Raw genomic sequence first — 13623 nt, forward strand, 5'->3', positions numbered from 1 at the left:
TCGTGGCAGTGCATTGTTATAGGATAATAATTTTTTATATTAAATAACATTGATTGTATGATAATATAATAATATTATAAAATTAAGCATCGATATTAAAATTAATATTTATTCTAAAAAAGCAAAGTTTCTAAAATTAACATAATCATGGACTCATGGTATAACATGTTGGTAGCCGGACTGTACATACTAAAATCCACCTAAGAACATCAAGGGGATCAATTGCTTTCATGGTTCACATTAACAAGAACTTCATTCTAGCATGACCCACATCTGATTGCTTGTCAAAGTAGCTTTACCTAGTAACTCAAGTGCTTAACTTAATCTGTTAACAGGCAATTTTTCAGCCAGTGGGGGACACAAGCACACTAAACTCACAAGGTCCATATCCCCTAGCATCTTGAACTATTCTAACACCCGTATTACTCAAGCTAAAATAGATAAATCCATCCATCAGATACAACAATGGGTAACAACAGTTCCAGAATCCTCATTCTCCTCACTCTGCACACAGCAAACGTGGGTAATCATAATAACAGATTAACAGTTGCCCTGCCATTGAACAAAATTTGCTTGCCATTTCTAACCCTAACACCACAAAATTACCTAGAATGGAAGAAAAGGAAAGAACTTTTTTATGGATTACTTTAAGCTTAATTAGAAGTCAGAAAACCCATCCATCAGATACAATAGCTAGCAATTCAAGAATCCACATTCTCTCCTCACTCTCTCCAGTCTCCACCCAGCAAGCATGGGAAATCATAATCCCACATAAAAAACAAAATGTGCATGGTTTATTGTAAGCTTAATCGATTAAGGAAACCCAGAATCAAATAGGAAAAAGTTGGAAAACCCTTGTTAGTGTTACTACCATGCTACTTGGGGAGCCCCACTCGCAAGTGACCCACTCTAAGTGGGGATGGACATTGGTGGCGTCGACGAACTCCATGACCTCCCTAGTCTCCGGGAAGAACATTGACCTTGCCATCGGGCGCGACACTGCATTTCAATGGCCGCCAAAAATTTGCCTCACTGCCATCTCATCCTTCAGATGGTTTGTTCTAGTTCAACATCACGCAAAGTTGTGTTGTTTCTCCGACGAGGGAGGACCTCACACAAGTTTGCTTTAGATTTTTTTGAACCATGCCCATTTTTTTTGTCGTCATTCGTTGAATCTTATTAGCCGCGTATGGAGTTACGGCCTTACGGGAGGCAGGAGGGGATGAGTCTTGAAGGCGACTCTAAGGCGGTATCTAGGGTTCGTCATTTCCAATCCTTTTCCTATGATTGTCTTGTTATTTCTCTTGCGTGATGCTCGAGCTAGTCCCTCGCATGTTGTGTTTTGGTTGGTACCCTACTGTTCTACTTGTTCTCGCCAATTTTCTTCCTTACACCCTACCGATTTGAGGGTACCTTATCCACGTTTTCCCTAATAAGGTCTCCTTAATTGATGCCAAGCAATGTTATAAAAAAACAACAACAGGCCAATGCAAAAATCATACCAGCACACGACCTTGCTTAATTTCCTCTCCCATTGCTCACCTCACCGTACCTACACCATCTACGTGCTTTCCTGATACAATATGTGCATAACAACACGCCTTCAACAAAAATATTCGGTCCCAAATGATGGATCTGATCGATATCTGATCCAATCCAATCCAATCCAATCCTATGGGGCCGGCGATGGAATTGCGTAATCGGCTACCTCCTCTTGGGCAGATCAAATGCTTTCTTCAAGAATCTGTTGGCTGCCTCGTCGTCTCGGTAGCACAGCACGCGGAGCACGGTGTTGGCGTCGGACCGGCTCCAGCGTCTCGCCGTGGGCGTCACCGGCATCATCGGCAGCCGCTGTACCACCACCTCCTCAGCCGCCGCCGCTGCCACCGGAGTCGTCGCCGAAGCGTAGAGGCCGAGGAACTCATGGATGAGCTTCTCCGTGGGAAGAGCCATGAGCGCCACCACGCCTTCCGCCCGCGCCGTCTCCCTCTCGACGACCACCTCCGCCACTCCGAAGCCGCAGAACAGGTGCTTCAAGCTCGCGAAGTCCTCCGCCACGGCCGCGTGGTCCGCGCGGGCGAAGGCCCGTCCGCTGCCGCCGGCGAGGATGACCGTCAGGAAGGCCTCCACGGATGCCCTCATCACCTCGAGCACTGCCGGCGGCTGCGCCTGCTCGGTGAGCACGCCGGAGAGGAACGCGAGGTTCTGCTTCATGACGCGGAGCGCGGGCCGGGCGCGCGCCGCGGAGACGCCACCCTGGTACAGCGCCTGGTGGAGGAACTGAGCGGAGTCGAGGAAGACGAGGCGGTACGCGGAGAGCTCGGACACGTGGTGGACCGCCGCGTCGAGGGCGGGGCGGGCGTGGTCGAACGCCGACGAGCTCCGCCCGCGTCGGTGGCGGCGCTGCCGGTGCGGCGCCGCCAGCGCGGAGGAGGAGAGCGTCCTGTCGATGCTGTGCACGACGGCGAGGAGGTAGTGGAGCGTGTTGAGGCGCACGTACAGCCGCTGCGTGCCGCGGCTGGTGGCGGGGCGCACCGCCACCGCCACCGCCGCCGCGTGGTCTCCTCCTCGTCTCGACCGGCTCGCCTCCAGCCTCGGCTTCTTGCTGCTCGTGATGACCATGTCGGCCCTGCCGCCGCAGTCGAGCGCCTCCAGGTCACCCACCTGGCACGGCGGCGCCGCCATCCTCCAGAGCTGCACGAGCTTCGAGTCCTGGTTGCACCTCGTCAATGGCGGCAGAGCTGGAACGTAGCTCTCCTTGGACGTCGATCCTGCAGCTCATGTCACCTGTGAGTGTCCATGGCGTGCATCGCATGCTGTAACAAACAATCGTGGATGCATGTGCATGCAATAGTAGTTACCGCACCGTACCGCACGAGCTGGCAAGGAGCAGAGCGTACTGGTGGACGAGGTGATCGACGCCGTCAACAAGGCGTTGCAGCAGCTCCTCTTTGCACGCCGGCGCGACCTGGATCTCCAGCAGCTCATCAATGGTGACCTTGGCGAGCTTCATCAGGTCCACCGCGGACTGAGCGTACGGCTCAGCCTTGGACCTCGGGTTCCATGTCTCTGACTCCTGGGCCCTCCTCACGCACTCGTCCCCTACCTTCAACCGCTCATCCATCCAGCCCTTGACCAGGCCGAAGATGATGGAGTCCACGTCGTAGGAGGCCATCGGCGGCAGCAGCTGGTCTGCCGCCGGCGGGTCGTCCTCGCCGGCCATCTGTAGCAGCCACTTGTCCAGCTTAGACGCCGCGTGCAGCACGCGCACAGACTCGCTGCTCAGGCCGCACGCCATCTTGGACACGTACCGCTTCAGCAGCGCGCCGAAGCTGCCATGGAGCGTGGCGGCGGCCACCGCCGTCGGGCATGGGTGCCACCGCCGGAGCACGCGGCTGTACACCTCTTTCTCCACCCTCGCCAGATCCTTGGTCTGCGACGCCACGTACATCAGCGCCTCGCAGGGGTCCTCGTCCACCTCCACGATCATGCTGTCCATCTTCCCGGCCGTGCCGGTCTCGTGCAGCTGCCATGCCATGGCCGTCGCCGGCAACATGCTTGTTACATGACACATGGAGGTAACAGATGGATGCGTACATGACAACATACGTACCCTGGTGAAAGCACGCCTCGCCGACGACTTGATGTACCGCTCCACCTGCTCCCCAGCTGAAAACGACGACGAAGACGACGACCGAGGTGACGAGAGATCACCGCCGGCGGCAACTGCCACCGCCGCCGCGAAAGACGACGACGGCACGTCCTGGCTGAGCATGGTCGCCGCCAAGACAGCAAGGGACACGACATTCTCCATGGCAGCAATGGAAGCAGCTCCTAATAGGTCGTCACCGAACGCCTCATGGTAGTCCAGCAACTTGTGTTCCGCCCACGAATGCATGGACGCCAGCGTCGCCGACAGGATCCTGAGGTGCGCCGCCTCCAGCGCGCCGGCGGCGTCGGCTTGCCGTTGCCGGCGGACGTCGCCGCGGACGAGCTCGAGCATCGCCAACGCCGCCGACAGCAGGTCCGGCTCCATCTCCCCAGTCATCACGTACTTCTCCAAGAAGAGCCACGTGAAGCAGAGGTTGTGGATGGTGTCGTTGAGCCCGAGGATGTTCCACGTCTTCTTGATGAGCTCCATGAGCTCGTCGACCTCGTCCAGCACCACCGTCTCGTCCCTGCCGTCGAACACGGCGCGGAGGAGGGTCAGGTACAGGTGCACGTTGAGCGGGTAGCCGTCGGCCCAGCGGCAGGCGTCGACGGAGGACCGCCAGCTCAACGCCGTCACGGCGGTGGACAGAGCGCGCACGTCGAGGCCGCCGCCGGGCCGCGTCGTCTGCAGCTCGGCGGACCGGACCATCTCACGGAGACCGGACGCCGAGGCGTTGGCGTTGCTGCCGCGGTCGAGCGGCACGGAAGGGTGGGAGACGAGGCCTGCCTCGAGGACCCTGAGCTGGCGGAGCTGCCACGCGCGGTGCTCGCCGGCGTCGGAGAAGTCGGCGGGTTTGATGTGGCGGAGGAGCTCCAAGGGGAGCACGAGGGAGTCCACCTTCCTGGACATCTGCGGGCCGACGAGGGAGCGCACGAGGGTCTTCCGGACACGGCCGTCGGTGTGCTCGCTGACCCCCATCTGCCGCCGCATGATCTCCGCCGACGTCAACGGGCGGCCACCCGCGCCCACCGTCGGCCTGGTGTTCGTCGCGCGGAGGCCGAGCGCGCGCTTCAGGCGGCTCGTCACCGCCATGTTCTTCGCTCCACCGGTGGCCGCAGGAGGAGACGTTGTGGTCGCCGCCGCCGCCCCTCCCCTGCTGCTGCCTCTACCGGCGGCGGATGGGCGTGCGGCGGCGCCGGCGGGAGTGGAGCGGCAGGCGCAGAAGAAGATCTCGTAGGCGGATTCCCGGAGCTCGTCGTGGGTGAGGGCCACGTCGAGGCGCGCGAAAGGCCACCGGAGCTCGGGAGGGAGCGGACTGGGGATGGCGCCAGCTGCCGCCTCTGGCAACGACGACGACGCCGAGAGGCGGCGCCGGCGGGCCATGGTGGGTAAGGAACGGATCGAAGGAAGGCGCCGCGCCGCCGTACGGTATGTACGGCCGGCCGAACGCCAACCCTGCAGGTAGCTAGCCTCTCGCAAGAAGAGGCATGCTACGCTATATATATGTGCCAGTGAATGCGTTGCCTAAAAACAGAAAATTAAAGGAAAAACTCTGCAATCGAATCAGAATCAGGATAGCTGCAAATTAGCTATACATAGATCATGGCGCTGTCTAGCTAGTATATTCACATGTTTTAGAGCCTATACATAAAATCAGTTTTTGGAGCAGGGAGAAAACAACTGACCAGTGATTACCTACCAGCACGTGCACAAGGAGAGAAATCATGTGTTTTTTCATGACGAACTAATAGCAGCTCCGGTGTGCGTCGAAACTGAACCGTGAGGAGAGAGGAGTATGGTTCGATTTCACCACTAGAGAACAAGGCAAAGAGCCATTAGTCCAGGAGAGTTTAGGCCTTGTTTAGTTTCAAAAAATTTTGGAAAATCGAGACTGTAGCACTTTCGTTTGCATTTGACAAATATTATTTAATTATGGACTAACTAGGTTTAAAAGAGTCGTCTCGTTAATTCCGACCAAACTGTGCAATTAGTTTTTATTTTCGTCTATATTTAATACTTTATGCATATGTCTAAAGATTCAATGTGACGGAGAATCTGAAAAATTTTGCAAAATTTTTTGGGAAGGCCTTGTTTAGTTCTCGAAGGAAAAAATTTCACGACACTGTAGCACTTTCGTTTGTTTTTAGTAATTATTGTCTAACTACATACTAACTAGGCTCAAAAGATTCGTCTCGTCAATTCCGACTAAACTGTGCAATTAGTTTTTATTTTGTCTATATTTAATACTCAATGCATGTGTTTAAAGATTCAATGTAACGGAAAATCTTGAAAAATTTTGGGTTTTTGAGTGGAAGTAAACAAGGCCTAAATAAGGCCATGCAAACAGCCATTAAAGCCTGCACAAGCACGGGACGGTGTGAGCACCATGCGGACACGGGCTACCACTTGGCTTGGCACAGGGGATTGACGGTGGCGTGGCATTGCCACGCGCTTCCGCTTGGAAGCCACGGAGGGGAGAATTGGCTGGCTTTGCGGGCCGTTAGTCCAGTCCGATATAGAGGGTTTTTTTTTCTCCTCTGAGAGAGAATGGGCCAAATTTGCATTTTGGGCTGATCGATGAATGCACTTCATCTTCTTTTTCATTTTCCGTCCAGCACAATATCTTTTTTCCAAAATACTTCCTCCGTCTCAAATTATAACTTTCTAAGATAGTAAACGTATCTTAAATTTGACCAAATTTATATAATAAAAATAATAGTATTTATGATATCAAATAAGTATCTTTAGATCCTCCGTCAATTATATTTTCATATCATTGCCTATTTGATGTCATAAATCTTTTTAATTTTTCTATAATTATGGTCAAACTTAAAATGTTTTGACTATCCAAGAAAATTAAAATAAATTATAATTTGAAATGGATAGAGTAATACATTTACGACTAAGTTTTGACTAGGCTAATCCAAATACTTACATGCTACACACCAAGCAAAGTATGGGAGTCATTCTATCTAGGCACCATTTTCTTACTTTTTTAGACTGTCCCCAACAAAGCATGCAAACTGTGACCCAAACGCAAAATAGCGCATTCACAGTGTTTTGTCTACCAAAAACAACGCTCCAACAGAAGACCCAAACACCTCACCCATTTTGCATACCAGCCTTGTCGAAACGCAAATTTGCATAGTCAAGAGAGACTGATCCAAATCTCTGGCGTCGTGGTGGTGGGGCCGTTGGAGCATGGTGCGGCGAGGAGTGGCCAGGTGGACCACAATGGGAAGCTGCAGCGGCAAGGAGACGGCGCGGCGAGGTATGCTTCGAGCGCGCCCAACAGGTAGCGCGTTAAGGTAGGGAGCAGGGGCGCGCTGGGAGCCGCCGCGGCGAGTTCTTCCTTGGGGCTAGGCTAGGCGGCTTGTCAGCGGGGAGCAGGGCGCGACCGTTGGGGAGCGAGGCTCCTCCTCGCCCGCGGCTGCGGGATCCGGGGTGCTCCTGGCTGCCGGTAGCTGGATTCGGGAGGGAGGACGACGCAAGGAGAGAGAGTGAGGAGAGAGGAATGGCTTTTGAGTAGGTTGTTCGAGAATGTGATTTTTAGGTGCCCGACTTTTTCACTGTGTGTGACCTAGACTGTGGAATAGGTCTTCAATTTGGGTCTACTCAAATGACCCTAGCTAGCAGCCATCATACATGCATGCAACTAAGGCCTGGTTTAGTTGTCAATATTTTTCAAGATTTCTCATCGCATCGAATCTTACGGCGCATGCATGGAGCATTAAATATAGATAAAAAATAACTAATTGCACAGTTTGCCTATAATTTGTGAGATGAATCTTTTAAATCTAGTTAGTCCATAGTTAGACAATAATTATTAAATACAAAACAAAATTACTACAATAGCCAAAATTTTAAAAAATGCCAACTAAGGCCTTGTTTAGTTCACACAAAAAAACCCAAAATTTTTCAAGATTCCCCATCACATCGAATATTGCGGCACATGCATGGAGCATTAAATATAGATAAAAATAAAAACTAATTGTACAGTTTGTCTGTAAATCGTGAGATGAATCTTTCGAGTCTAGTTAGTCTATAATTATATAATATTTGCTAAATAAAAATAAAATTACTACGGTACCAAAACAAGAATTTTGGGAACTGAACAAGGCTAATAAGGCTCCAATGGCCGGCCGTGAAGAAATGTCATCATCCTCTGCAATGCATCACTAGGGCCTTGAATTCTACCACCACCGATCGATCGATCGATCACATGGAGCACTGGCACACAGCTTGTCAGTTCACTCATCAGCATTCGGCAGCTAGCCACGCACGCCGCATGTTCAGAGATGCATGGCTGGCTTGCTCATGTTGTAGCTGCTCAGACAGACAGCAGAAAGACAGCTGCAGTCGAGGCTTGCAGCTGATGCAGACAACAGAGATAGAGCAGGATACGAGCGCGCGCACACACATGCACCTCTCTGAATTTTTCTGCTTTTGTTTCGGGTGGTAGCTAGCGGATGACTACTGATTGGTAATATAAATGCACAGTGCTGAACTGCTGATCAGTGATCAGCAAGCGGTTCAGGAGTTACTGCAACATAGTACCACTATACCTGTAGGTGTTAATGGTTTGTTTTCAGAGGAATTATAGGTAGCCATGAATGTAAAATGGTGCTTAACATAACAGGTATGGCTGCGATGTGTCTGACTGACCATCACTAGCTCCTGAATCCACGGTGTCGTCTTGTTCAAACTTCAAAGACTACATGCATGCTCTCGCATTCCCCAGGCCCAGCCTCCCATGAGAGAGAGAGAGAGAGAGAGAGAGAGAGAGAGAGAGAGAGAGAGAGAGAGAGAGAGAGAGAGAGAGAGAGAGAGAGAGAGAGAGAGAGAGAGGCCATGATCACCTTCTTCAGCATGGGCAGTCTCAAGAGTTGGATCCGCATGAAGACGACGACGACGCCCCGCTTCAACTCCTACCTAGAAATTGGGAGTTCCGTCTTCGACGTACGTGCATGCCATCTATCATATAGCTTCAGAGTTTGGAGCACTCCCAGTTCGACGGGCATTATACTACTCCAGGTTTCAGCTCGATCTCATCAGAGTTCGTGTAGATCTGACCTCTGACGACGCCGTGCACTTTAATTACTAATTTCAAGAACATTGCACATATCTTAATGTAACCTCAACCTCTCTCTCTCTCTCTCTCTCTCTCTCTCTCTTGATATAAACATTGCATGTACATATCAGATGGCTTCAGACTATCGTCTACTATCTTTTATCTTTATAGATACACATGTTTCATATATCTGATCATCCCGTCTCTCTCTCATTCTCATGTACACACACATACATACTCGATCTAAATTCTTTTGTTACTATCAACTGATCAGTAACGTGCATTATGAACTCAATCAAGACAAAAGCAGAGGGGAGGAAAAAGGACAGAGATTCTCCTCCTGGCCTCCTCATGTGAGAGCCAGGCTAAAAGGTTTGGGACTTGGGAGCCACTGCCCACTTGTCCGTTAGTTGCTCCCAGTTCAAGGAGGCCCTCCATACCACATACCAGCTGCGCAGCATCAGATATCCCACTACTCCTTGTTTGGAGTATATAAATAAATGTGCATCCAGGTCATTGATGTGATGAGGAGCAACAAGCTAGCTAGCAACTGAAGGGGATAGATGAAGACTAAAAGATAGGCTTCTCCTTCTGTGCCACTGATAAAACTGCTAGCAGCTTACCAAGCAAGATCGCTCTGCTGGGATCTGAATCCCTAAAATATCTATCCGGCCGATCATCAGCTCGATCAAAAGCAGGTGATCTTCATTTCCCATGCATGCATGTTCCTCCCAAAAACGTGTTTCTTCCTATTCTTCCCTGCAGCTTGAACACATTTGCACTGCATAGTAGTAGTGCTCTCTATCCTTCTCATATATTTAACTTACTCTCCATATATATGTGTCTCTGTAAGCTATCTGTTAGTTCTCAAGGTAGCTAGCTACCTAGGCACTCCTAGTCCTTATCACTTTCTCTCCGATTCCTTACTTCTGGCTTGTATCGTCTATCTCGTTGTTTGGAAAGTGGAAACTAGTGTTTTCGTTGCCTTTCTGCAGATATCTGATCCCAAGCTAGCTGACCAACATGGCGAATGATGACTCTGTGGACGACAAAAACCCTAGATCCTACACTACTAAGAACAGCATCAGTGTAAGTGTGTTGATTAGTATCATTTGACTAGAGTGGAAAGCTTGAGCAAAGAAAGTAAATACAGTTCATACTATATATATATATATATATAATTTAACATCAATCATCCTTATTTCCAGGATAACAAGATGGCAGAAGTGTTCGGCATGGTTTCAGTCCACGACCATCAGTACAAAATGGCGACATTCGCCTTCCAGACAATTAAAACTATCACCGAAGCTTCAAATGGATCCCGACTACGAGCACAAGCTAGCATGGTCACACCATCCTAGCCTATGAACTGGTGTTATCCCGATTGAGCTTTTCTTTTCACCAAAACCTCTCAAACCTCTTTTCACTAGAGGTTGACTCGTATGTCTGTTTTCTGGTTTCTCATGCCAGAATTAACGTTCTTGACCTTGTAAGGCCTCTTCTTGACCTTGTAAGGCCCTCCCTCTCCATCTACACCCTCCCCACACCTCCCGCTCCCTTTTTACTCGCTATGTGCTGGATCAGTCTCACCATTGCCGTGTTTGTCAGCCTCTCGCATCCATCTATTTCCTTCTCCTTTCTATCCCTCCTGAGCTAGTTATTGATCCCATGTAATAACCATGGTTTGATGATAAAAAAATGTTATTTAAGTTTCGTGATAATTAAAGTATTTCTACTTTATTGTAAGAGTAGTCTAGTTTGTGTTTTCTCCCATGGATGCTATGCAATGCATGAAGGCACATATCCAAACGTCGTTCATTCTCTCATTTATTTTTTACTAAATGCCCTCAAGTTTTAAAGAAGAGAGAAATGTGCAGTACAATATGACCCATGGACAATTTTAGCAAGTAGCCCGAATTCTTTTTAGATAATGGAAAGTGGTCTTCGGCTCATTCTCATTGAAGAGGAATCAAACCACCTTATTACAACTCAGCGCACATCGAAGAAGAAAAAATTTAAGACAAGGACAATTCAAGTTCCAATTCTAAATAATGAAGGTCATCAATAGGATGCAAAGAGTCGCATTGCTCTGGTCTAGAGCCCAACAAGACTGCACCATGAGCATTTATTGATCGTCACACCATTGCAATAATTGCAACGGGTCCAGAACCACACCAGTGGGTCTGTTTGAATAGAAACGTGCAAAAGATATTTGGGTTGACAAATTAAAACCCTTACTTTTGATTTGGGTCTCCTAGTTTTTAGTATTCTATTTTTAGCTCAACTCCAATATATATAGGATCCCCAATTCATGGCCCCTATTTATATTGGATTCATTTATCAGTCACATGTATTTTGCTTGTTTTATTCCCATCTTCATCCTCTCCCCCTACCCATAGCCTTAAGGCTCGAGAAAGAAGGTGTCAGGGAGGTTGAGCTTGAATGGGACTAGGGAGGATGATCTTGGATAGGATGGATGAAAGGGAGGCCAATCTCGGGACAAGAGCTCATGGTAGGACAACGAATGGGGAGGCTAAACTCATATGCAGTGCCACCTAGAAGGGCAACTAAGCACTTGAGGTAGGGGTGGTGATAGGGAAGGTTGAGCTACATTGAACCAGAACCAATGAGGATGAATATGAGGGTTTGAAATTGGGTAGACCAAAACTATGGCATGCAGGAGAAGGCAAATAGGGATAGCTTACACGTGAATGAGCGTGATAGGGGATGATACCGCAAGCTGATGAGGGTGAGCTCTGGTGGCCAAGTTTGTTGTTTAAGACTAAACATAGGGTTCCACCTAGCCTCCTCAATATGCTGAGAAAAGTGGGGGAGGAGGTGTAGGGAGGTGAGGGCCTTGATTTTAGCTAGCGAGGATGGGAGAGGTGGCAGACGACGACAGTGGAGGCAATAAAATGAACGAGAGCGGGTGTGAAAGTGCATCTAGCCCTTTGTGGGTTTTGGTGAATTAAATGACAACATGATTAAAGGTCTAATAAGTTTGCTAAATGTTGAATAGGATATTGAGTCTATTGTATATACTTGTGGATTGTGTATTAACAAGTATATTCAAGGCTCAACAAGCAGGCAAAATTGATGATATGCCACATAGTGTTGAAATGAAGGCTAAATTGTGTATTGTTGTATTGGAGGATTATGGAAATAATCTAGCTCAAGCAAAAGACAACAATGCGAATGAAATCTATGGAATGGCTTCTATGTTGTGGGATATCATAGCATCATGTGAAAGCAAGCATATTTAGCAAATGACAAAAGAGATATGAGTTGATGTTCTTGGATTGGTCTCTATAATGGATTGCTTTTCATGAACAAGAATAGTTTGATAGTGAACTAGCTTTGATCAAGGATTGAAGAATGAATCAAGAATGCATAAGCAAGGAAATAACAAGCAAAGGTCAAATGATAAAGGACATGATTTATATTGGATATAAATTGGTCTCTACATTAGTTTGCTTATATGGATAAAGATTTGGTAAATCACTTTGCAATTGATTTGGTCCAGCTAGAAGTATGAAGATAAAGATTAAAGTGAGTATTGACTATCAAGCCAAAATAAAGAAGATTTTAAGGAATCATGAATTGGCTGACTATATTGATGTTGATCCATATGTCTCTTTGTGAGTCAAACTGAAGCTTGATTGATCTCAATATTTATATCTAGAAGATATTCAAGCAAGGATCACAATATTGAAGAAATGGTTATTCAATGGATGCTTAATGTGATATGACTTGAGTATGGCTTGATAAGGTGAAGATAGCAAGGAAAGGGCTTCAGGGGACTAAGCGAAGGTGAAGGGACAAGCCACAGCTTAAGAACCGAGGTACCATGGCTAAGGTGAAGAAGAGAGTACTTGCATTGTGTCGAGGAACTAATCAAGCTATGATAAGTCATGTTGTGTTGAGGATCAAATCATTAGTTAAAGTGACTTGAAGTCATAGAGGTGAACTCATATTTATGAAAATGGTTCAAGTCACATGCTCAAGGTGTGTTTGTTTAAAGAAAGGAGACAAAGTTGATTGCAACCCTTTATGGAGTAATATTGAGAAGAAATGACATGTGAAGACATTAAAGAGTCAAGTGGTTAAATTGATTATATTCTCTTGTTCTTGAGTATAGGTATATTAAGGGAGATGCAATATGAATGATAGACAAGTCTCAAGTGCTCAAACTAACCTAACCCAAGTGCTAACATGAGAGAAAACACTTAGCACTGCACCTGCATAAGTTGATCTTGGAGCTTGTTCTCTGCAGGGTTCGATAGCCCTCGAAACAAGCTTTCCGAAAAATCCAAGATCACTGCAAACAGAGTTCAGAGTAAACATTTATGGCTTTTTTCGTAAGGTAGCCTGTGCTATTTTTGGAAGGACGGCAGTACCGCCCTTGTATAGTCACTAGAGCTAGTTTTTAAATCCTAACAACTAGTTGAAGTGGGATGAGTATATATACCCATCCCATAGCTCTTGGTTGTGCTGTTGATGCTCTAGACTTTTCAAAGCCTCTCCCCAACCCTCTCTTTGTGAGAGTGAAGTGTTTAGTGCACAATTAAGTGTTGGGGCTGTGTGACTAAGTGTTAGAGAGCTGATTAGAGCAATCCCAATCTTGAGCATTTGCTGGTCTTCATCGATCTTTTTTATGCATTTGTTACTCTTGGAGGTGAAGCTTCCTAGATGGCTAGACGTCGCCCGACGAGCTCCTATGCTTGTGATGAGCAGTGCGATAGTTTATAATCGTCTCTTGCAGCTAGTGAAATCACCCCTCCTTCAAGAGGTAGCACTCTTGTTTGGAGAATGAGGGAAGGGCAAGCCGATCCTTGTGTGGACTTAGGCCAGCCTTAGTGGCGACGCTGAACCATGTGATAAATATTGTGTTCTGATTTAC

General features: G+C 48.0%; 1 protein-coding gene and 1 pseudogene across 1 annotated transcript; one reads left to right on the forward strand and one right to left on the reverse strand.

Annotated features, from left to right (window-relative positions):
• LOC8071279 lies at positions 1429–5088 on the reverse strand. The gene is made up of 3 exons (XM_021447317.1): positions 3614–5088; positions 2872–3526; positions 1429–2771 (listed from the first exon to the last, which is right to left on the reverse strand). The coding sequence occupies exons 1-3, from the start codon at positions 5033–5035 to the stop codon at positions 1705–1707; spliced, it is 3144 nt and encodes a 1047-aa protein (XP_021302992.1). The 5' UTR covers positions 5036–5088; the 3' UTR covers positions 1429–1704.
• Positions 9258–10430, forward strand: LOC110430627 (annotated as a pseudogene).

The sequence above is a fragment of the Sorghum bicolor genome, chromosome 9, assembly GCF_000003195.3.
Source record: "Sorghum bicolor cultivar BTx623 chromosome 9, Sorghum_bicolor_NCBIv3, whole genome shotgun sequence".
Classification (NCBI taxonomy): Eukaryota; Viridiplantae; Streptophyta; class Magnoliopsida; order Poales; family Poaceae; genus Sorghum; species Sorghum bicolor.